The sequence below is a fragment of the Martes martes genome, assembly GCF_963455335.1.
Source record: "Martes martes genome assembly, chromosome: 3".
NCBI lineage: Eukaryota > Metazoa > Chordata > Mammalia > Carnivora > Mustelidae > Martes > Martes martes.
This window is the reverse complement of record NC_137890.1, coordinates 169,979,861-170,005,211: the sequence shown is the minus strand read 5'-3', so window position 1 is coordinate 170,005,211 and position 25,351 is coordinate 169,979,861. Positions and strand designations below refer to the sequence as shown.

The following is a 25,351-nucleotide window of genomic DNA, read 5'->3' as shown; positions in this document are numbered from 1 at the left end:
TTCCAAACTAGCGACGCTTCAAACTATTGGGAGATCCTTCGCAGGTGGTGTTCTCTGCCTCGTGGCCTGTGCACATTCCATTTCCTCCGCAAAGGAAGGAATCAATCCCACTATTGACTGCCTGGGAAACTGTTCTTTCGGCAGTTGGTTCCAACGCCACCGCATCTGTGAAGCCTTCCTCTATCCTCCCTTTTCGGAAAAAAACCAAACAGGCTTTTAGAGAAGATAAGGGACTTTCTGGATTCATACTCATACTCAAGGAAATCGAACTCCAGAACTCCGACCCAAAACGCCGCAGGGGTGAATCTCAACACCAGGAAACGGAAACGGTTTTCGTGAAGCCAATTGCTCTAATCTAGTTTTACAGACCCGAGCAACTCAAGGTCCACAAACCCCTTCCGGGGGTGGGGGTGTGTGGCTGGGGACACGCAGGGACTACGCATGCTCAGGGCGCCCAGTTTCCCCGCCCCTTCCAGGTTCCGTGGGAAGCGGCTCTTTTTACGACGCTCAGGCTCCAACTCTGCGGGACCTCAGTAGCGGCGCTCGGGGTTCCCGCCCGGAAGAGGCGGCCGCTGTACCGGCGCGGCCAACATGGCGCGGTCCGGGAATAAGGTAGAGAGAGCGTGGGTTTGGGCCTTGCGGGTGCAGGGGATCCGGAGAGGGTGGTTCGGGAGCAGGAATCGTGGGATCACGGCGGGCCACGGCTGGGTCCAGAGGGCCGGCCGCGCAGAGACAACCTGAGGCTCTGGAGTCCGGATACCCGAATTTGAGCCTCGCCCACTCCCCATTCACTCCGCCTCCTTAGCCCTCCCAACCTCTCACTTCCTCTTCACCTCCTCATCCCACCACTCTCCCCGCTCCGCCTGCCTCCTTCCTTACTCTCGTAGTCCACCCTTCTCTTCCATTACTTCCTCCACCTCCTCCATTTCTTTTGAGCTTGGGTTTTTAGAATCTATAGGAGAATGAAAGTTAGCCTTGGTAGACACCTACCCACAGATTTGTAAAACTTCAGAGAGGGACAGTGAGTAAAATACGTTATCTTTTTTTTTTTTTTTTAAGATTTTGTTTTTATTTATTTGACAGAGATCACAGGTGGTCAGAGAGGCAGGCAGAGAGAGAGGAGGAAGCAGGCTCCCTGCCAAACAGAGAGCCTGATGCGGGGCTCGATTCTAGGACTCTGGGATCATGGCCTGAGCCTAAGGCAGAGGCTTTAACCCACTGAGCCACCCAGGCGCCCCTAAAATACGTTATCTGAAAATGTAAAGCGGCAGTTTTTACCCCTATCATAATCTAATATTTCACATTTATCGAAAGCTTACTCTGTGAGGCACTGATCTAAACACTTTTCCTATTGCATGTAATCTTCACGACAAGCCCATGAGGTGAGAAGTATTATCCCCAGTTTACAGTTGAGAAAAATGTGGCATAAAGAAAGTGAAATGATTATCCCAAGGTTATCCGGTCCCTAAGAGATGGAATTCAGGTTTGAACCTAGGCTGTCTCGTTTCAGAGCCCTACTGTGTTGCTAGGAACCTATGACCCTCAGTGTCCCAGATTAATGATACACATTGTGATGAATTTTTTAAATGATTTTTTTCAACATAGACAAAAAGTGATGGTTGTCTCTGAATGATCACTAGAGGGAAGTGTGTTCCAGAGAATTATTTGTTTATCCAAACATCCAAAGGCTAGGCCCTTTAGTAGGCATCTGGTATAGTTAAGCAAGATAGATGTTTCAGCAAGTGATCCCTAGTCCCCATGACTCCCATTGGGAAATGCTGATTAAAGCAATTATGAACATTTGATGTTACTTACCTTTTTGTTCCTCCTGTCAGCTGCTGAAAACATTGCAGCAGCTGTATATGGCTGGTGGACTTGGAGCAAAATTCTAACAGCCTGTATTGTTTCCTTGTGCAAATGAAGAGTTGCTATGCTGTTCATTTTCTATTTCCTGGTTTTCTTAATGCTGCCAGATAGGAACTTAAAAGTATCACATAGACCATTCTTCTGCTTCCAGAAAGAAGTTCTGTATGGTAAAACCCTTTGATGGCCATTTTTGGGGTACTTGATTCCTAGTAAAGGACTTTTATTTCTTTAACTTAGAATTTTCTGGTTTGAAAATAGTTTTCTTTTTTAAAAAAGTTCTCTGGACTAAAAAGACTTAATCTTCTAACTTAGAGTTTTCTGGTTTACCGTAGAGTTTTCTGGTTAAAACCGTTTTCTGGTATATTAGATAAATGGATGACATATTTTGGGACTCTTATATTTTTTAAGATTCTTATGCTCAGGGCATTGAAACTATGGGGTGTAAACCTTACTGTTCTCAAAGGAATTTTGTAGTTTATTATCACCTTTTCTTCAAACATACTATATTTACTCCAGAAATCTCTTAGTATTAATGCATTATGTTCTGTGCTTTGTAAACTAGGGAAAAACTTGAAGTCTTTCTTTTCCATGTGTTGTCTGAGATATAACCAAATTTAGAAATCATCTCTAACTTCTCTCATAGGAACGCATCCAGATTTTCCACCCCCCCCTTTTTTTATTAGGTAGGCTCCATACCTAGCGTAGAGCCCAATGTGGAGCATGAACTCATGAGGCTGAGATCAACCAAGAGTTGAACGCTTAACTGACTGAGCCACCCAGGTACCCCAGATTTTTCAAACACTTCTAGAGTCAGGAGATCATTGTTTCAGAAGACCGTGGTTCTTTTATTGATCACGTCTTAATGTTATTTTTCTCCTTTGTATGGAATCATATCAGTCTTCCTGTAACTTCCATCTGTTGATCCATTCCATCTCTCTCTCTCTGACCAGTCCTTTTCTAACATAGCTGCCAAATATTTGGGAGGAACTATCATGTTCCCCTAAATCTTCTCACTTGGGTCAAATATCTAGTTTTTTTCAAATTGTTCCTCACATCCCCTGTTCTGTAGATCCTTCTCTAACCTGCGTATCTCATGTTCTGTTGTAATTAATTTTCATAAGATGTGCTCAGAATTGCTCACGGTTTGTTACCTGTGGTCTGATTAGTACAAAGCACAGGTGAGACTTGCTGTCAAAGAACATTAACTCTGGAAAAAACCATGGATCTCATCTAGTCCAACAACTGCTTCCTGCCTGGAATTAACAGCGAGGTTAAGTGACAGTCACCCAGGGAATCAAGGCTAATTGGTAATAAAGGTGGGATGGGATCTCAAATCTCCAGATTGCTAATCTACTCTTGGTTTTCCCTCAGTACACTGTTATACAACCTAAAAACATGAAATAGGTGTGGGGAATATAGTGCTGTAGCCATGTCATATTGGTGACTCACGTTATAATCCGCACTGAAATTGTGGGTTGCCATTTGTTCAGGTCTCCTCCAACTCATATGCCTTTGAATTCTGGATGCCAAATGTAAAATTTCACGTAACTGTTTTATTTTAGTTTGTTTCCCTATTCCCTTAGTCCCTATGTATGCGATTGCTGTCTAATGACTAGGCGTCTCTGTGGTTCCCTCTACCTGTAAGTCCCCATATTCACATATTTGAATCCTGTTCTTCTTTAAGACTTATGCAAAGATCACATCCAGAAGGCTTTTCTGCCTCCTTATCCCTCCTTTATCCCCTCTATCATCCCCTCCACCAGTCTAGGGTAGATGCCCCTCCTGTGTACTCTCAGGGCCCACCGCACGCATCTGTCATGGAATATTCTGCTGTTATTATTTGTTTGTGTGTCTTTGTCCTCTACTAGGATAGATTTGGTGTCTTAGTCTTCATTTTTTTTTTTAAGATTTTTATTTATTTATTTGACTGACAGAGATCACAAGCAGGCAGAGAGAGAAGGAGGGGAAGCAAGCTCCCTGCTGAGCAGAGAGCCCAATTCGGGGCTCGATCCCAGGACCCTGGAATCATTACCTGAGCCGAAGGCAGAGGCTTTAACCCACTGAGCCACCCAGGTGCCCCTAGTCTTCATTTTAGACCCCAGTTTACGAACTGATTCAAATTGATGGGGTATAGCATTTCAGTATGTATAGGTTGTAGCCGTCACCTGTCACCACAAAAATGCTTCTTCATAACAAGCTACCCCCAAATCAGAGGCTTAGGAAAAAAGCATCTATTCTTATGCTTGTGGCTCTGCAAATCAACCTCAGTCTGATGTATTTTGGGCTCTGCTGCGCTGGACTTAGCTCTGGCCTGTAGGTTTTTTTTGTTTTTGTTTTTGTTTTTAAAGATTTTATTTATTTATTTGACACAGAGAGAGAGATCACAAGCAGGCAGAGAGGCAGGCAGAGAGAGAGAGGAGGAAGCAGGCTCTCTGCGGAGCAGAGAGCCCGATGTGGGGCTCAATCCCAGGACCCTGGGATCCTGACCTGAGCCGAAGGCAGAGGCTTTAACCCACTGAGCCACCCAGACGCCCCCTGTAGGTTGTTTTTAGGTTTGCTCCCTCTGGGTTTATTCTTGGGCTCAGGCTGAGGAACAGCAGTGTCCTGGAGCGTGCTCCTGTCCTGGCTTTCTATTTTTCAGAAAATATTAGGACTATTTAAAGTTTTGCTGTCATAAACATTTATATGTCTTATATACATTCTTTAAGTAGAACACTGTCCCGCCCTCTGTCCTGTATTCCCTAAGTCTCCTAGAGTACAGACAGGTTCTTTGGGTGAAATAAGCAAAGGCCATACCTGTTTTTCTTTTCTTTTCTTTTTATTTTTAATGACCATTATTAACATTTTCTCACTCTCTGGGACATTATTTCTAGGCAGCTGTTGTACTGTGTATGGATGTGGGCTCCGCCATGAGTAACTCCCTTCCCGGCGAAGAGTCCCCATTTGAACTAGCAAGGAAAGTGATGACCATGTTTGTGCAGCGACAGGTAAGTTTCAGACTGGTCTTGAGCTTATCACTCTTGTTTTAACTGCTGTTGTCTCCACTTAGTAACGCAAGATACCAGCCTGCTTATGATGTCCAGCCTCAGTATTTTTGGTACTTTATATTTTTTTCAGTTTTTTTTTTTTTTTAGAGAGAGGACATGAGCAGGGGAGGGGCAGCGGGAGAAGGAGAGGAAGAATCCCAAGCCGAGTCCATGCTGAGCACAGGGCCCAGCACGGGGATCCCGAGATCATGCCCTGAAGTGAAATCAAGAGTCAGATGCTTAACTAACTAAGCAACCCAGGCACCCCCAACCTCAGTGTTTTGGGAATCTGAGGAGTTTTTTAACATATACATATGTGCAGGTCCAACTACCACTAGAACCTGACGTTTTTTCTTCCTTTGTTTTGGCCCCTTCAGTAGATACTACAATTTTTTATCAGAAACAAGGCAATGTAAAAATGTTTACAAATACAGTCTCTAGAGTCAGGCGGCCCAGTTTGCTCCATCATGACGTTTACTAACCTTGTAAGTTTAAACAAGTACTTCAGCTACTTTGTGCCTGTTCCAGTTACCTTTTGCTGATAACACGTTATCCCAAAACGTAATGTCTTAAATTACTTTTTTTTTTTTTTAATTATCTCTCCTGGTTTTAAGGGATGGCTGGGTGGCTCAGTTTGGCTTCTTGTGGTCGCTTGTGCAAGGGCATTCAGATGTTGGCTGGGCTGAGTCACTTGAAGGCTAAACTGAGCCGGATGCCTAAGACAGCTCACCCTCATAGCTAGAAGTTAAATCTTCTGGTGGCTATGAGCTCAGTTGGGGCTGTGCATCAGAACCCTTACATGTGGTCTTTCCTTGTAGCTTGGGATTCCTACAGGGTGGCGGTTGGTTCTAAGAAGGAACGTTCAAAGAGTGGTTATTCCAAGAGACCTGCCAATATGACTTTTTATGACCTAGCTTTAGAAATCCAAGAAAGTCATTTCTGCTGTTAGGAGCCAAGCAAGTCACTAAGACTAGCTCCCATTCAGGGGGTTAGGAATGGGAGGTGGGGGTGAAAGAGATTCCCCTGTTGATTTCTGTCCATTCTTGGTATACTCCTACTTTTCCTAAGCCCATGAAGTTCTGACTTATTCACTGGCAGCTCCTACTCCTCCTGGACACCTCCGTTGTTTCTTCTGGGTGCTGCCCTTTTCACTAAGCACTATGACATCCCACCTGTCACCCTTGATTTTAACAAATTTTGAGGGCCTGGAGTCCTCGATGTGTCAAGAAGAGAATGCCTCTAACCCCATTCCTAGTTTTAGTAATTTGTGTTATTTGCACTTAAGTAATGGTCCGGTGTCTCAATGTGTAGATTTTTTATTTGTTTTGTATTTTATTTTTTATTTATTATTATTATTTTTTAAGTAGGCTCCTTGCCCAATGTGGTGTTTGAACTCACAACCTTGGAATGGAGAGTTGCATGCTCTACCAACTGAGCCAACCAGACGCCCCTAGATTTTTTTTTAAGAGAAGCCGTTCTTGCAGTTTTTCTTTTTGGCTCTGCCTCTTCCTTGGGAGTCTGAATCTGGAAGGCTGGGAAACAGCACCTGGTGCCAGTCTCATGCTGCATTCAAAATTTCCTTCCCTCTCCTGGCTGAGGTTTTGTTGTTGAGCAAGATTACTTTGCTTTAGGATGAAGTCTTGTCCAGGACACAGGTAGAATTCTAGCTGCGCTGCCCCATTGCTGGACATGTTTGAACCTCAATAACTAGGATTTTTTTTCTGCCTGGTGCAACTGGGAATTGTATCTGGAATTATTAGCATACTGGGTACTTTAACAGACCAAACAATAATAAAGAATGATAGAATTCCATCCTCTTCCATGCAGCATTCTTCTCACTGATGGAAAAGTCTTAGGTTAGGTCGGTGGGAACAGGACTGCCTTTTGTGTTAGATACTGTTTTTTATTTTTACATTTTATGAAATGTTTCAGGGCACCTGGGTAGCTCAGTTGGTTAAGAGTCTGCCTTTGTCTCAGGTCATGATCCCAGGATCCTGGGATTTAGTCCCAAGTCAGGCTCCCTGCTTCTCCCTCTCGTCCCCACTCCTGCTCTCTCTCGCTATCTCTTTCACTATCTTCGTTTCTCTTGCTCTCAAATAAATAAATCTTAAAAATAAAATAAAAATAATTAAAAAGAAGAAGTGATTCATAAAAGAGGCAAATACAGAGAATAATATAATGAAAAGCTATTTTTCCATTATCTAGCACTATATGCTACTTAAGTTCTGCCATATTTGATTGATTTCTTTTTCTTTTTTTCTTCAAAATAGTTACAAATAGGGGCCCCTGGTTGGCTCAGTCATTAAAGCTTCTCGGCTCAGGTCATGATCCTGGGGTGCTAGGATGAAGCTCTGTGTTGGGCTCCCTGCTCAGCGGGGTGTCTGCTTCTTCCTCTGCTCTCTCCCTGCTCGTGCGTACTCTCTCTCTCAAATAATTAAATAAAATCTTAAAAACACACACGCACACACACACACAGAATAATTACAGATAAAATTGAAGCGCCCTGTATAACCCTTCCCAGTTCTCTCCTTTCCTCTTTTCCTCAGAATTTGCGGTAATTACTGTGCATATTTTATGCTTTTGGATGTAAGCATATTCATAAATAATATTTAGTATCATATGAAACTTTCAAAAATGTGTGTAATGTTTTTATATGGTACATATAATTCGGCAACTTACTTTTTCCTCAACCTTATGTTTTTAAGATTTACTCAACCTGATAAGCATGCACAAATTTATTCATTTTTTCACTGAGGTGTAATATTTTGTTCTATAAGTATTCTGTAGTGTGTTTTTGCATTTTGTGGATGGATAGTTCGTTTCCACGTCTCTTCTGTTATGAACAGTGTCCAAGTGAACTCTCTTGAAGTGAATGTTCGTGTCCTTCTCTTCTTGAGTACATGTGCAAGAATTTCTCTATGGTATATATATCTGTGAGTGAAATTGCTGGGATACAGGACATGAACCAGCAGTTATTTTTCTAATCCTCTGGAAAATTGAAACCTTGAGTTGTCGTTCCAGAAGGATAGGTTAAAATAATTTCAAATTATCCATAATTAATTTTCATTGAGAATTAGAGTCTGATTTGGCTGGATGACACTAAGAGCAGTTACCAGTCTCCACTCCCCTACGTCGAAATTCTGTTGAAATGAATGATAGGATCTATACTCAGTGAAAGTGTTCTTAGAGGCTAGGAATTGTTGATCATCATCCCGTGGACCATCTGGCCTAATGTTCTGTTGTTGACAGTGACCCCAGGGACATGCCACAGGGAGGTATGGTTGTCTTACTCCCTGAAGGTTAGGTATCTAATGGCTTCCGGGTGGTACTCAATGATTCTTAACCTTTTAACGTTCTTCTCTAGGTGTTTGCAGAGAGCAGGGATGAAATTGCTTTAGTCCTTTTTGGTACAGATGGCACTGAGAATGCCCTTGCTGGTAAGGATCAGTATCAGAACATCACAGTGCACAGACACCTGATGCTACCAGATTTTGACTTGCTGGAGGACATCGAAAGAAAAATCCAACCAGGTTCCCAGCAAGCTGACTGTATCCTTTTTCAGCCAGAGAAGACTCTTAAGAAATTTCCTTTAAACTGGGGAATCATAATCTAGTTTGGTGAGGCTCCCGAGAGTCCCAGCTCGAGAATATGGACGTTTTTGGCTCTAGGAACATGGAGGTGGTGTATGTTAGGATTTAATGTGAAATTAATCAGTTTGGATTGGGCCCTCCACTCACTTACGCTTTCTCTCTGTTAGTGATACTGGGGCTTGGAAGGCACCATAAGGGGAAGATACCTGTGGGTATATTTGTGTATTGATATGTGCAGAGGGATTGGTGGTGGTGATGGTTAGAAATGTTTGGATGCAGAGAAGATATTAGTAGAATAAAGCAGTAACGTTCTCAATGCTTTCCTGGACAGGGGGTATTTTTGTTGCAAGAATCATCTAAATATATATTTAGATAAATAATATCTAAACCGAGATTTGCAATTTCTTCCACGGATGCTATGATTTTAAGGGCTTACTCTTACTTTTGTAAACAGTAATGGTATCTCTGGTCACTGGGAGGTGTTCTTGTGCTGAATGACTTGCAAATGCTAAATTATAATCACCACAAATGGATTCTAGAGATAGTAAAATGGCATCATAATTTTTGTCTCCATAATTGGGAATATGGTAGATTACCTTTGGGTTTATTTTTATTTTTCCTTTGATATATAACATTTGTGAATATATGTTAGTGAAATAAACTTAGGAAGAAGGGCAATTTGGCAAGTACTTTTAAATCATCACAGAGTCAGCCCAGAGTCCACAGTTTCAAGCCCTGTGGACCTCACTGGAAAGAAGTTGCATGTTCTTGGGATAAAGGGACTCTTTAGTGGTATCTTCTGCCCTTAACTAGCCAAGTCCTGGATGCACTCATTGTGTGCATGGATGTGATTCAACAAGAAACTGTGTAAGTGTCTCAACTGAAGAGAGGTGGAAATGAGCTTCTCAGCTAAAATTACATGTTGATGTATTCTGTGCGTTGTGTGATTCATTGCAATCGAGCCGCATGTTTGTGTGGCTAAGGAAATATTTGACAGAATTCAGTGGTCCAGTTCGCCCTTTATTTTTTAAGTTTAAAAAGAGGAAGGGCTATAGTTGATGGGAATGTCTCTGGGAGAAATAAATGTTTGGCTTATTTCAAGTTCCTTCCTTATTTGACTTAAGTTAATTACCGGGAACTTTAAAAAAAAATGTTAGGTGATATTGTTCCTAATCTTACTGAATTAAATGCATGAAACTAATATAACACCATATGTTAACTAACTGGAATTAAAATAAAAACTTAAAAATTTTTTTTAAAATTGTAGTATTAAAAAATTAAAATTTTTTAAATTAAAAATTTTTTTTAAATTTTAATTCATTACTTGTTTAATTGCTGTGCCTTTAAAATGTGGGTCTTTGAATATACACACACCCACCTACCCCTTGACTGTTAGGAAGAACATTTGCACAAAATCTGGGGCTTAGATTTGTATTATCATTTCTCAATCTCTGTACATTTTATGTAAAGTCCTGCCCTGGCCCTGTGAGTGGAATCTGACCAGGGTATTTGGGAAGTGAACCCTTGCAAGGCTAATGTAGTTACTGGGAGAATTCCTTGTTTACATTTTGGCTAAGTGGAGGCTGGAAAAAGGGATCCTTTCTAATCATAGTGACCACATCATTAACTGAAGTTAGAGTTGGAAAATCAGGGATTTAATATTTCCATATTGCTCAAAAATTTTGATAATATGTTTCATAGGTTGTAGTTACTTGATTATATGTTAGTAGGAACTTAACTGAGCATCAGTGATACGTGGGATTCTAGAATGTAGTCACATTTGTTAACTATCTAGATTAATTGCTTAGCCTCTTTCTGCTCGGTTACCGAGTACATTTGAGTTTGTGGGTAGTAATTCAAGAGAATGATTTCTTATTGTGATAACTCTCTCTTTTAGAGGAAAGAAGTTTGAGAAGAGGCATATTGAAGTGTTCACTGACCTCAGCAGCCCATTCAGCAAAGATCAGCTGGATGTTATAATCCATAACTTGAAGAAATTTGGCATCTCCCTGCAGTTCTTGTAAGACCATGAGAATAATGTCTGAAGACCAGTCCTGCACTCCCATAACACAGGGAGTGGGGCCCCTTTCTAGAGCGCTTGGTTCCCAGGAGTCTCTCTGTGCTTAGAGTCGAAATATGTCAGATGACTGACTTCAGCAAACGTTCGCGAGAGTACCCGCTGTTCCAGGAACCCTTGAGTTTTAGTGATGAAGGGATGAAAGTCACAATGAACTGGGAATTTAGCTCAATAGCAGATTGTTTGTTGGCTCTTCTTGGACTCAAAGAATTGAGGAAACTTTTGAGGATATTCAGTTTATCCCCTGCCTATGTAGAGGACTTTATCCAAACAATTCCCAGATTGGTGGTTTCTTTTGTTCAATAGCTCTAGAGTGTTCTATTTTGCAGGCAGTAGCTATTTTTAGGGTAGAGACAAATCTCAACATGAGAATCATTTTAAACACATAGAATGTTTATCTGTAAGTCTTTATCAAATCTAAAGGATACGCACATGTATGTAAAATGTAATTTGCTTTTGTGTATTTAGAAATGGGGTATGTAGATTACAGGCAAAAATGTTCAAAGAAGGGGCGCCTGTGTGGCTTAGTCAGTTAAGCCTCTGACTCTTGATTTCGGCTCAGATCACAATCTCAGGGTTGTGAGGTTTAGCCCTGCACTGGGCTCTGTGCTGAGCCTGGAGCCTGCTTAAGATTCTCTCCATCCCTCAGCCCCTTCTCCCCACCCCCACCCAGCGCTAGCACACACTTTCTCTCTCTCTCTTTAAAAAAAAAAAGTTCACAAAATATTTCACCATCTATTTCAAGACAGAAACTCTTCTTGCCCAATAACTTGAATGCCCCCCCCTTCCCACCCCAGGTATTTACAAACTGCATTTGAAACTTGTCCTATTTTTGGTGAAAGCAGAGTGATGATATAGGATGTTGACTTATTAGTCTTCTGGGGACACTCGTTTTCCAGATTGAGAGCTATACCGGGAAGCCTCCAGCTCAGAATGGTAAGCCTTTGGCTTCTTTGAAAGGCCTGCTGTGGAGAATTAAGAACCTCTCTTGCATGTATGTAACTCTTAAGACTGCAGAGGGGCATCTCCTTTCTGTAGAACTGTAGAAAAATAGTTCAGAGTAACCCATCAAACTGATACTTGTTAAGATAGTACTTCAGAGAAATTAAGTGCTTTTTAAGTGACACTTCTCTTCGTATTGAGTTGAGGTTTTCACAGTACTTCAAAAGCCCTGCCTGGCTCCTCTTCCCTATTCATAATTTCAGGATGCCTTTACATGGTTGAAGCCTACTGCACTTCTGTCAATGTCATTGGAAAGGGCTTTTTTGTCTGAGTGATACTGTAAAGTGTGTCAGAGAAGGAATATAGCCTTGTCGTCTATCCCTGCTTAGTTGACCGTTTGCATTTTTTTCCTTGGGCATTATGCTCTATTCCTATGCTGTAAATCTCCAGCATAATAAAGTGAAGTTTCTGGTTTTATTGTTTGATGTATCCCAGATATGACTGCTCGTTCCAGTTGGAACAGGCCCAAGCAGCACTGAGTTCTGAGCAGGCTCATCTCATTCCTTGGACCTTGTTTTAGTTTCTTCTATTGGCTGTTGTGAAAGTGTCTATGTGGTCAAAAGCAGGGTAGAAAGAACTGTTACTGTAACTTCTTTTTCTAGGAGAGCTTCCCGACTCTCGATTTTCATCTCACTCCCCTCTTTGTTCAGGTTGCTGTGGTAGAAACAGCAGTGGCATGGTACAGAACCTGTGTACCATACACCACTCCCTGGAGGCTCTTTATCCAGTAGGTCACACAAGACATCTGTGCCTGTCATGCGGAGTGCATGTAGAAAACATTTAAACAGAGAGCACTATTTTAATTATAGCAAATCAAATAGTAAAGAAATTACCTTAAATATAACCATCCACATGGGGGTGACCAGTAGGTGATGCTGAGTGAACTGAAAAGTCTGCTCTTTGGGTTTCAGGGGGAGTGAGATGATACGCTGCCTTGGAAAGAACTTTATCTTTTGATCAGGGGACAGTCTTTGCTGTGTCACTCACTGGCTATGTGGCTTGGCCAGATTGGTTCGCCTCTGTAGCTTTAGTTGCTTTTTAGGACATGGAGATAGAAATCTCTGTCTACTTAATAGGATTAAATGAGGTTGTTTACATGAAAGCATTTAGAAAATGCCATATACAGTATTACCATAAAATGTGTTTGGTTGATTTTTCATTTTGTATATTTTAAAAGATTTTATTTATTTACCCGACAGACAAGATCACAACTAGGCAGAGAGGCAGGCAGAGAGAGAGAGGAGGAAGCAGGCTCCCGCTGAGCAGAGAGCCTGATGCGGGGCTCGATCCCAGGACCCTGAGATCATGACCTGAGCCGAAGGCAGAGGCCTTAACCCACTGAGCCTCCCAGGCGCCCCTTCATTTTGTATATTGATTATTGATATCTCTGTGACTGGTAATTGCAATCTAGCTTTAGTCTCATTTCAAACAACTGGAGTGGAACACGAGAACAAAATTGGTTTTCCCTATTTCCAGCAATTAAGTGATGTCTATATGGGAATTCTAGATCTACAGTAATAAAGGTAGCATGTATTTAAGTATTTTGTACACATTCTGTCATTTAATTCTTCATAATGACATCAGGGGATCGTTAAAGGCTATTTTATTTTATTTTTTATTATTCTTTTTGACTGCTTGGAATAGTGCCCACCTTTTTCTAGGAAGCAGTTCTTCCTACACTTTAGCCTCATGGCTCAGCTGAGAGCCAACATCTTCTAGTCCCCAGGCTACCACTACTACCTGGCTTGTTTGAATTTATGACTGATGTCTAGAGCATTAGATGCTCAGTTCACTCCTCTTTGGTAGTAGAGCTGGACAGTGTGTGTTCGAATGCGCTCAGAGACGATGTGAAGGAAGCCAGTCAGAGAGTGAAGCCAGCACGAAGGCACATGGAGACAACACGGAGACAGTGAGAGGGTCAGGTAGTCCTTAACGTGGTTGAGACTGGATCCAGTCCTCCTAAGGCTTGTGCAACCCTGCTCTTCCAATTATTTGGTTATGTAAACCAATGAATTCCCCCCTTTAGCAAAACAAAAAGGCTTCAGTCACTTGAAACTAATAGAATATTGACTAAGTTCAGTAAGTGCCATTTGACAGATGAGAAATTTAAAGCTCTGATGACTGAAATAAATGCCCGTTTTGCCATAACTAGTGATCCATAGTCACAGGATTGGAGCCCAGCTTATTTCTTGGCTTCAGAGCTTGTCTTCTTAACTACTGCTGATTTTTTCCTGATAGTTTGCCTTTCCCTGTTGGCAAGGAGGATGGAACTGGGGACAGGGGAGATGGAAACTCACGCTCAGACCACCATGGACCCTCCTTTCCTCTAAAGGGAATTACTGAGCAGCAAAAAGAAGGTATTCGGATGGTGAAAAAGGTGATGATGTCTTTAGAAGGTGAAGATGGGCTGGATGAAATTTATTCCTTCAGGTGAGAAGTGAAAACATCGACTGCAACTTTCAGTCGTGACCATGTAAATTTCTCTTTTGATTGGGGCTCCCTAATTAGCTACTCATGAATTAGCCGCCATTCTTCAATAAATGTTCTGACTTTTATTGAAGAAACAATGCACCGACCCCTGATCCCCTTTTCTGTTTGTGTGGTCGGAACAAGACTTCTGGTTTATTTCCAGGACAGTGTGTTTGAAGTTTGGAAATGTGTAGATACCGCAAAAGATTTAAGAAGTCAAAGTGTAAAAGATGAGATAGTAGATTTCTCCTTTATGCCAAGTTTGGGGCACATTTCGTGGGCCCTTTCTTTTCATTCACCTGAAAAGTTGTTTCAGATCTGAAATGGTATCCTCTTAATCTCTGATTTAGGTTTTAAGAGGTGGCATACTTAACTGTTAATAGACTTTTTTTTAAATGACTTTTTAAAAAATTTTTGGTCAGAAAATAGTTTGTTCAGATAAAACAAAACATCCAAAATATAATGAATTTATAATCAAAATCTTTTATGTGGGTTTTGTAAAGGCAAAACAATTTAAGAAATGTGAAATCCCTGGGGTGCCTGGGTGGCTCAGTGGGTTAAGGCCTCTGCCTTTGGCTCAGGTCATGATCTCAGGGTCCTGGGATCGAGCCCCACATCAGACACTCTGCTCAGCAGGAAGCCTGCTTCCTCCTCTCTCTCTCTCTGCCTGTCTCTCTGCCTACTTCTGATCTCTGTCAAATAAATAAGTAAAATCTTTTAAAAAAAAAAGTGAAATCCCTGAAGTACTGTTTAACAATAAAGCAAACTGCCTTTGCAGCCATTCAGTGAGAGACAATGGGAGAGACTGTTAGTCTTCGTGTTAGTATTCTTGGTTGGAATTGGACATGGACTTATTCTGAGCAAAGAACCCAAGAAGGGTTGAGGAGCCTGACTTGGGAAAAGTAGCAGTAGAACACTGTATAGTGTGGCTTGTGGAATTTCATGTTCTGCAGGAGAGTACCACTTAATTCCTGTTCATCAATAAACACACAAAATACAGGCATTTTGAGCGAAGTTCTTCATTGAAATAAAAGTTCAACGTTTAAGATATTTTTGAGTAGTTAGGTGATACATACCCCAATTTTTTTCTCAGCCATAAACTTAAAATTTTAATATTTTTAATATATTACAGGAAATACTGAGAAACAGTACATCCTGATTTTCTAAATACATATACCCTTGTATGTAGGGTGTATATTTGTATACAAATATTTGTAAATATTTGTATATACAAATATATATTTGTATATATAATAAAAATATATTTGTATATATAATAAAAATATATTTGTATATACAAATATTTGTAAATATTTGTAAATACATACACCCCTGTATGTAGGGTGAATAATTGTAGGTAATGGGAATTTTAGAAATTGAATTGTAGTTTCCGTAGGGGTTGGAAAAGGAATCAGTTAGGAATCCTGTAAAGTGATGTTTCTTATCATAATATGTGTTCTTACTGTACTGTGTGCAGATATGCACTTCTAACTTCTTTCTTTCAAATTTGGACGTGGCTTGCTCTGATGTCAGACTATTTGTCTTAAACTAAGAAATTCACCATGACATGATAAATAAAAATTGTAGGCCTAAACAAATTAATGTTAAAAAAGTTTATTTTCCTGTATCATAGCTGGGAGGGAAATTACCATTTATTGTCCTCACAATTTGAAGATACTTTGATTTGCTACAACAGCCATTATCCACATGTGGCTACTTATATTTAAATTCATTAAAATTAAATAAAATTAAAAATTTAGTCCCTTGGTCACACTGGCCACATTTCATGTGCTCAGCAGCCTTTTGGACAGGCATGGTTAGAAATAGAACATTTCTATCATTGCAGAAAGTTTTACTGGACAGCCTGGGCCAGACTTGTCCTCATCTAGACTTCTGCTTGGGGAGATTCAGGTCTACGGCAGAAATGATCCATTTGTTCTCAGATGTTATGTATTAGATGCTAATTTTTAGAACTTCTCCTGGAACTGAATTCAAACCTCACAGTGGTTTTAGATGTGACTCAAACTAATAATGTCCTATGGATATGTTAGATCTTTTTCAGATCCCTTCATTCCTCAACAGTCCAAAGCCAAGGAATATCATTAACTTTGTTTGTTTGTTACCATAGACTGGAAGTAGGGTGTCAGGTAGAATATCTATTGTTTGTTATGGATTATTTCTGAAAATTGGAGTCTTTTGAAACCTCTTTGTCCATAACTCTGAATAATGTCAGATAATTCTCTACCTCTTTGTAATTTTGTTTTGCATTTGCACCAAGGGAATTGATCTTGGTCTGGATTACATGCCTTGTTTTTTTTTGTTTTAAAGATTTTATTTATTTATTTGTGAGAATGTGAGAAAGAGAGTGGGAGAGAGAGTACAGGCAGGGAGAGTGGCAGGCAAGGGGAGAAGCAGGCTCCCCAATGAGCCAAGGAGCTGGACGTGGGGCTCAATCCTAGGACCCTGGGATCATGACCTGAGCTGAAGGCAGATGCTTAACCGACTGGGCCACCCAGGTGTCCCTGGATTGTATGCTTTGAATGTGTTTGGTCATTGGTTTTTTTCTTAGTGAATACAGCAAATTCCAAGTATTTCCTATAATCTTATCTGTTGTGTTTGATTAGGAACCAGATAAAAATAGAATTGATCCTAATGTTTCAAATAAAGTAGCACTCTCCGTTGTGTTTGTTATTTCCCAATTCCCCATCCCCGTCCAGTAAAAAACTTGGAGTTAACCTGCTTTATCTTAAGACTAAATATGGACTAAATTCCTTTATTCCCTGAAGAGTCTTTATTTAACTCTCTCCATTGTGTATATATATTTGTACTTTTATTTAAGGTGATTGGAATGAAGTAATAAGCTAGAGAGTTATGAGCAGTGATACTTTGGGATGGGACTCGCCCTTTAATATCCTGAAGCCAGGGGTCCTTATATCTAGGTCCATGGTTTTCAGGGAGCTGGTGATCCCTTTAAATTGTGGGCAAACTCTAATAAGTGTGCTTTTATCATATCTTCAACATGTTCTTGGTCTTGAAAAAATTGTTAAGAACGGGGCTGAGTTGAAAGAGAAGATTGAGTAGGGGAAGATAGAGATGTTCTTTTTTACCTGTCGGTAATGTAATTCAACTTCTTCCTCCTAAGCCAACTCATTTATATTCTGGCTCTCTCCCAACTGGTGGTTGTCATTTTCCTGCCATCCCTTGCTGTTCCTCTCAAAATGATCAATGACAACTCACTTCTCGTTCTGGAAAATTAACTGCATCACCCAGCAAAGTTAATGTTTTAAAATTGTTTCTGTTACATGTGTATTTTTTCGTTGTATATATAATAAATATTTTATTAAGTGAGAGTTACATATATGTTTATTTTTTATTAAAGTGAGAGTCTGAGACAGCTGTGTGTCTTTAAGAAAATTGAGAAGCGTTCGATCCCTTGGCCCTGCACACTGACCATTGGCTCCAGTTTGTCTATAAAGATCGTGGCTTATAAATCGGTAAGTGATACTTACACATTTTTGATTTTTAATTTTTAAAATTTTTTTATTTTTAAGTAATCTCTACACCTCGCATGGGGCTCAAATTCATAGCTCCAAGATCAAGAGTTGTATGCTCTACCAACTGAGCCAGCCAGGCACCCCCCACACTAATATTTTTTAAAGCCATGCATCAGGCAGGCAAATATGTTTATATAAGGAACTGCCAATTCATTTGTGGGTTATTCACTACCATAATTATTGCCTCTCTAACTGTTCTCCCTGTTCATCTCATCTCTCTCTAGCTTTTTTATGTAAAATGCGTATTAGGATAGAAAATTTTAAGAATCATCTGTAATCCAGGTTGATTCCTTCCTTTCTCTTACTTTTTTTTCTTTTTCGAAAGAAAATGGAATGCGTGAATTCATGTCACTGTAGTATCATAGCAGAAATACAGATAGACACCAAAGAAGTCCAGAGTTTTGAAAACTCAGTCTCACCCAGTTCAGTTATTAACAGTCTGGCGGTAACAGCATCTGTGAACTATCAAAAACTATTGACTTGTGACAGTGAAATTGCCTTTTGTAATCTGTGTATATGTGTACAAAATAGCACACTTTCAAAAATAAGTTGCTTTTGGTGATTATTTGATGAAATTGCAGTTTGAGTAGGAGTCTGTGATCTGTGCCTCTGTGTGACCCTTCTTGCCTGTTTTCTTTAAATGAACAAACTAAATACATGCAAACATCCAAGTGTAGAAAATACACAAAAACATGTATTTATATATTCAAGTATTCTTTTTACATTCAGGACCTTAATTCTAAAACACGTGCTACATCCATGAAAACCTTGGGGGGTGCATCTATTTTTCAGCTGCCATCAAGGCCTGGAATAGAATAGTCTTCTCTCTTTTTTTTTTTTAAAGCAGATTTTTAAAATTTTTAAAATATTTTATTTATTTATTTGTCAGAGAGATAGCAAGCACAAGCAGGGGTAGCGGCAGGCAGAGGGAGAAGCAAATGCCCCGCCGAGCAGGGAGCCCAATACAGGACTTGATTCCAGAACCCTAGGATCACGACCTGAGCTGAAGGCAGATTCTTAACTGACTGAGCCACCCAGGCGTCCCTCCTCTTCTTTTTTTTCTAGTTTTCTTTCTGGATGTCCTTATTGAGTTCTGGCTCCTGATAGATGGCTCTCCCTTTCCTCTCTATTGGAAAACTAGTAACAATGTATGTTCCCATGTTATGAGTCTGAAGGTTTTGTATGGAAAATGCTTATGTGTATATAAATAGTTAATATTTATATGTGGATTACCTTGGGGGGAAAAATGAAATGCAGCAAGAGTTATGAAATATGTGAAAATTTCCACAGTGAGCCAGAGCAAACAGAATGGTTTAGCTAGAGTAATTGTTACAGATTTTTTCCTATAAAGCAGAGAATATATGGGGTTTTCATTTTTTCATTAGAATCCTGGCTTTCCTTGTTTTCCCTTCATTTTTCTTTTTGGAATTAAGATTATACAGGAGAGAGTTAAAAAGTCTTGGACTGTTGTGGACGCCAGAACCCTCAAGAAAGAAGATCTACAGAAAGAAACCGTTTATTGCTTAAATGATGACAATGAAACAGAGGTCCCGAAGGAAGACACTATTCAAGGTGCGCCTGTGAGAGAGCTGCTTCAGGGCAGTGGGAGGCCGACTTGGGTTTGTGCTGGTAGTGTTGGCGGATGTTTTTCTCAGTTCTAGAGACATGACTATAGAAGGGACCATGAGGCACTAGGTCCTAAATTGAGCTCATCTGTCGGGTCCGAGGCAGGATGGCTCCCAGGATGCACTTGGGTACTCCCTCTGGGATCAACATGTCCTCCAGTGACAAGACTTAATACTTGGTTTTATTTTAAAGTTTGAAACATACTATCTAAGAGAATACTTCTATTAATGTGGCTGAAGCGAGTTTCTTTGTTTACTCTGTTTCACTTTTTACTTCCTTAGTGATTATTCCTCTGAGTACCAATTTCAGGTCTTGCAGATCTTGCCAGCTCTGCTCCCTTCAGGTAATTTAGGGGATCAGAAACATTTGTGTCCATTATATGGCTTTATGTTCCGAGGTTGTTTACAGTTGTGCTTCACGTATGATACATTTGATCTGTGTAGTGTGTCTGGAGAGCACCTCTCTCCAGAGGGCTTACAAGTTAGCTGAGAGTATGTGAATTTTCAAGAGCTAAAATTACAAGATACCAAGATGGTTAAGATAGAAGCCAGAGTCTTTAGATAAATTCATTGCCAGGCTTTGTGTTAATTTGCAAGCCTTGAAGAAAAGCCTTTCGTCTGTGGCACTAACTCTCAGTGTTTGTGTGTAGTGTGGAGGAAAGTGGTTGTGATTCCTTTCTTTCTCCTGATCGATTATGAGTAGAAAATATAATTAGTATCCTGCAATCCCTTCTAATTCTTTAATTCCGTTCCATATTTTAGTGTGGTTACAAAATGTGAATTTTGGAGTCAGACCTGGGTTAGAATCACGCCTCTATCAGTTACTAATCGTTATGATCCTCCTATAATGACTGAAAGAAAGAAGAGGATGATTAAAGGCATAAGACCAGGAAAGTAGAGGGCTTCTCAGGGACAGCAGGTAGTTGGGCTGGTGTGTCCGCCTACACAGTTTAGTACTTGGAAGTGATATCCCATAGACCAGCCTCATGAAACAGGCATCACATTCTTGTTTCCATTTTACAGATGAGAGAATTGAGGCTGAAAGACACTCATTCACGTATTCAAAGTCCTGCAGCTAGCAACTGGCAGAACTCGAACCCAGGACTGCCCTACTTCAGAGTTTGTGTTTCTGCAGACTGTTCTGAATTAGGAAGGGCTTTGAATGACAGGCTAAAGAGTTGATGCTTAATCATGAAAGCAACCTGGAGCTGTTTCTAGTTTGGAGGAGCAGAGTGTCATTGAGACTGTGTGTTAGGAAGATTAATATGGAGATAAGGTACCAGTTCTTTTGGTTGCAAGCAAAAATACCAAAAAACAAAACCAACCCAACTCTGTTTATTTTAGGCAAAAAGGACATTTATTCACTTATTGCTGGAGCAGTGGCGAGGGAAGAAGTAAACATTGAGTTCAGAGGGCACAGAGGCAGCTTTTGTCTTGTCCCTTGGTGCAGCTACCCACATACTCCCTTTGCAGTCTATTCTGTGCTTTTTACCATGTACAAAATTTAGATACTGATTTTTTTCCTTTCAGTAGATGAACCAGAAAACACAAGACAGTTTTAATTAGAATTTTCAAGTTAAAAAATTCAAGTAAGATGTCTCGTGACTTGATGTCTCGTGAGTTAGGAAAAATATTTGGTTTAGTTACCACTATTAGTCATGTGCCATACATTTATTTCCCTGATCATTTTTTTTTTTAAGGTTTATTTATCTATTTGAAAGAGAGAGTGCGAGAGAGCACAAGCAGGGGGAGCTGGAGGCAGAGGGAGAAGCAGGCTCCCTGCTGGGCAGGGAGCCTGATGCAGGACTTGATCCCAGGACTCTGAGGTCATGACCTGATCAAAAGGTAGACGCTTAACCAGCTGAGCCACCCAGGCACCCCTCCCTGATAATTTTTTGTTAGGGTTTTTGTTTTCATCACTAGCTTTTTTAAAAGACGTATATGAAAATACAAATGTGTGGGTTTTTTGTTTGTTTGTTTGTTTGTTTTTTAATTTTATTTATTTGTCAGAGAGAGAGTAGGAGAGAGAGTGAGCGAGCATAGGCAGAGGCAGAGGGAGAAGCAGGCTCCCCGCCAAGCAAGGAGCCCGATGTGGGACTCGATCCCAGGACGCTGGGATCATGACCTGAGCCGAAGGCAGCCGCTTAACCAACTGAGCCACCCAGGCATCCCTGGTTTTTTTTTTTTTTAATTAAATGCGTGGCATCAACAGATTAACAGGAACAGATAAACTGGATCACAGATTCTACCCCAAACATATAAGTTTCTTTGTTTCTTGGAATAAAGGTGCACGTGCTTTTCCTTTCTATTTACCCAAGGCCAGAATCCTTGAGATTTGATGCTCATTCTCCCCACCAAATACAGAAGACTGTATATTGAAAGGGCACAACTTTCCATAGAACAGAGGCCTTGGAACAGGACTGGAGTTATTTTTAAGAAACTAAGAGCCTGTATTTGTATGAATTTGTATGAATAACCAAGTAATTAAAAAGGAAAAAACATAACATAATCCCAGAAATGAAGTAAATTTAAATGCAGAAAAATGGCCAACTTATCAATTGAATGTTCCTAAATAGAAGAGTTTTGGCTTCTCCCATTAGGCATTTGTATGTCTTCAGCATACATTTTGGAGAACATTTTATTCTGAAAATTTCCTTTGGGCATTTTTCTCTGTGGGTCTCCAGGTTTCTGAATAAATGTGTTCTTGTTATTATGTTTACAAATCACACTTGTACTTCAGTCAACCATAGTTTATCTTTGGAGGATAACTGATACATTACATTTGCTACATTCTTTCTTCTAGGCTGGATAATCATTAAGGTAACTAGATTGCAGAAGATGCTACTTAAAAAATGTAATTAGATTTTAATCGCCTCTATACTGTGTATGTTGTTTCTGTATCTGCCACTGCTTTTTCCCTACTGATCACAAGGGGCGGTAATTTGATTCCAGGGAACAGTATATGGAGGCTTGATCTGGAGTATGCATGTATTGTTAATGTATACGTAGGGCTAATTTCAGCTTGTAGAAAATGAGGCCCCATATGCTTAACAGATGCTCTTCTCTTGTTCTCTAGGGTTCCGCTATGGAAGTGATATCATTCCTTTCTCTAAAGTGGATGAGGAACACATGAAGTATAAATCGGAGGGGAAGTGCTTCTCTGTTTTGGGATTTTGTAGATCTTCTCAGGTATGGCACTTACTCTTACTCGTTGTCAACAAAAGAAATGAAATTGTCTCTTAGTGTTATTTGAGAGGGTATGCTTTCAATTGGTCCTATTTATTTACTATTTACGATGTGTATTTATTTCACTTTCAGATTTGTTTGAGTGTAGTTTGGGGATTAGTATCAACTATCTTCAGTTTTTGAATAGAGGAACCAAGATACAGAAAAGTCAAGCAGTTTTAGCATGAATCAGAATATATTCCATTGAGAGTCACTTCTTAGCTTGGCTGTCAGTCTTGGCTTACAGTAGCCTTAAAGAAACATCATTCAGTTCTCTGCTACTGTGCTGCTTTCTCTAAACTGTTGTGTGTAATACAGTGTTTTAGAGGAATGAAGGTCTGCTTGGGTTTTGAATGACCCCAGGCCTCTTAGAATGTCACTGGTTTATGCTGGGCACCCTTCTCTACACCCAGCAAAGGTGTAGATCCTAGACAGGATCTGAAGCCTGTCCTTAAGTCATACATTCTTTAGACACCGATGCAGAGATACACAAAACACATAGCGGGAAATGCGGTAACTCACTGAGGGCCCTGGGCTATCATATACTACCCTAGAAAGGGCTATTAAAGATTCCTGGAGATCTTAGATTAAATGTTCTTAAGGTAGGCAACCAGAGAAAATGAATAAGCATATCTTGTAGCATATGTTTTCTAAGGCTCTACAAGGATAAAGCAATGTTTGTTGGTTCTAAAGAAATTCAAGTGAGAATTGTAATGAAAATAAATATTACCTGGCATATTGGATTTGAGCTTCTTTGTGTTGCTCTGGGATATAGTCCCTGTATGCTTTGGTGTTAGAATAATTCCACGAGGGTGCGGAGATGTTTTCCATATGCGCAAACTGTTGGGTATGATTTTAAACTTCTTAAGCTGGAAATTGGGAGTACTTACTGAAAGTTGATATGATTTTAATGGCAAAAATACTTTTTTGGAAGTTGAGAGTTTCTAACAATTCTCTAACAAATTACGCTAAATACATATTTCTTAAAAATGAAAGTATTCACCTTGGAAGTTCTACAGACTTAAAACTTAGGTTGTTAATGGCAGTGCCTCTAGGTCTTTCCAGTGAAGCAGAACTTTTGTTCAGGCCTGTGTGTAAAAACTGGCCTGTTGGGAAGTGGGTCTGCCTAATTCCAGTTAGCTAGAAAAGACCTATCCAAAATAACTGATCTGAAATTCACGACCCAAGTAACTGTGCTCAGTGTCTTGGCTTCAGAGGTGGGAGGGCAGAAGAACACTTGAGGGGCGTTGCGCTGTGCAGCATATGGCATGTTCTTGCGGCTAAGCTCCAGGGTCAGGATTACCTGGAGCAGAGAGAAGTTGATCTTGGTCAGTAGGTGCAGGGGGTTGGTTGTGATGCTAGGAACTCTTCAGTCTTCATTTCTAAGCAGGTATCAGTGGCGCTGCTTTGACCCCTCTGATGCCCTGCCAGAGAAGTAACTGAACTAAAAGGGGGACAGGAGGATATGCAGTACTTATTTTTGGTTTCTCTATGGGTCTCCCCTCCTCCAGTATGGCCCCTGCCCCCCCAAATAGTTCTTCACTCTGGTCTCTTTGCAGTTTAGCAGTGCCTCGTCTTTGCTCTTGGGATGAAGTCCAAACTGCTTAACTTTGCTCACAAGACACTTCACGATTTGACCTTTGCTACTCTAATTTTGTACCTCTCCCGTCCTGCTAGGGCACTGCACCTACTCTATGTTCTTACATCATTTCAGACTCGATTCACACTAGTGTCTCTGCCCAGCACACTTGTGCTAGACTTTTTGTTAGTTCCTGTGCATCCTTGAAGTCTTGACCTGGGTGTCACCATTTGCAGAAGCCTACTCTCACCCTTCCTTACCAAGCTGGGTGCCCTGTTCGTGTGCTCTCAAGGCCCCGAGCTAGAATGCTGCACTCGTGTGCCTTTGCAGTGCGGTTCCCTAATCCTGCAGTGCAGTTGGTTTCATATTTGTCCAAGCTCCTCAGGACCAGACTCTATCCTGTTCATTATTGTTTACAGTGCTCTCAGAACAATGTGTGGCATGTCCTTGGAATTCAGAGATGTATTATGTTTAATTGAATTGAACCTCAGATAAAAAGTTGTTTCTAGTCCCTATGAATTTTTTTACATTTTGAAGAGAATTTCTTAGTAACTGTGGTACAATAGCTAACTAAGAGAATAACTAAGAGAATTTCTTAGTAACTGTGGCATAATGGCTATAGGTGTTACTTATTATGGATCAAAACCAATTGTTTTCCTCACTTAACTCTTGTAGGTCCACAGGAGATATTTTATGGGAAGTCAAGTCCTAAAGGTCTTTGCAGCAAAAGATGATGAGGTGAGTTGACAGTGGGCCTTTGAGGTAGTGCCACAGAATTGAATGTCATTTTAAGTGAGTTGTTTGGGGCTTTTATGGTTTAAAGTGATGTTAATTCCTGCAACAACAGTGGGAAAGTTCACTGAGCTTAACTCTGAAAATGGAGAAATGATAAATGAATTTGTCATAGCGTGAGCACAAGGCCCGAGGACATAGTCCTGCCGCTGGAGACCAGGTACATATTAAAAAGAACATTTGAACAAACGCATTTACGTGTGGGAATCTCCTGGTCAGATGTTCAGGAGGCTTGGGGTCAGGGTGACATTTTCATTGTCATGAAGCACTGAACATTTAGTGCTTAGCTTTAGCATCCTGGAAATGAGTGTTAGTGATTCACTGGGCCACTTCCCTCATCAAGAAATTCATCTTTGTCCTCTTCCCTCTCTCTCTTTGTACTTTTTTCCCACCTCCCCAGGAGATTCTGTTTTCAGGCTGGTTTTTCCCTGGCTAAGAACCCATGACCAGTGCATCCTGCCTGATCATACCTGCCCTCTCTGTAAATGTTTCCTGTTCAGCCTCCAAGCTGGAACTTGTCCTATCGAGATACTGATCTTAACTGGG

General features: G+C 40.5%; 1 protein-coding gene across 2 annotated transcripts in view; it reads left to right on the top strand.

Annotated features, from left to right (window-relative positions):
* The first annotated feature begins 474 nt into the window (after positions 1 to 474).
* Positions 475 to 25,351, top strand: part of XRCC5 (X-ray repair cross complementing 5) — an 89,859-nt gene continuing 64,982 nt past the window's right edge. For both annotated transcript variants that reach the window (XR_013966527.1, XM_080798264.1), the window contains exons 1-10: positions 475 to 612; positions 4,740 to 4,853; positions 8,257 to 8,440; positions 9,301 to 9,349; positions 10,380 to 10,502; positions 13,800 to 13,991; positions 17,410 to 17,524; positions 19,018 to 19,156; positions 22,286 to 22,398; positions 24,689 to 24,751. Coding sequence is in view for 1 of the 2 variants with exons in the window: in XM_080798264.1 (XP_080654390.1) it covers positions 592 to 612; positions 4,740 to 4,853; positions 8,257 to 8,440; positions 9,301 to 9,349; positions 10,380 to 10,502; positions 13,800 to 13,991; positions 17,410 to 17,524; positions 19,018 to 19,156; positions 22,286 to 22,398; positions 24,689 to 24,751 (1,113 nt within the window). In the remaining variant the exon portion in view is untranslated. The remainder of the gene's footprint in view (positions 613 to 4,739; positions 4,854 to 8,256; positions 8,441 to 9,300; positions 9,350 to 10,379; positions 10,503 to 13,799; positions 13,992 to 17,409; positions 17,525 to 19,017; positions 19,157 to 22,285; positions 22,399 to 24,688; positions 24,752 to 25,351) is intronic.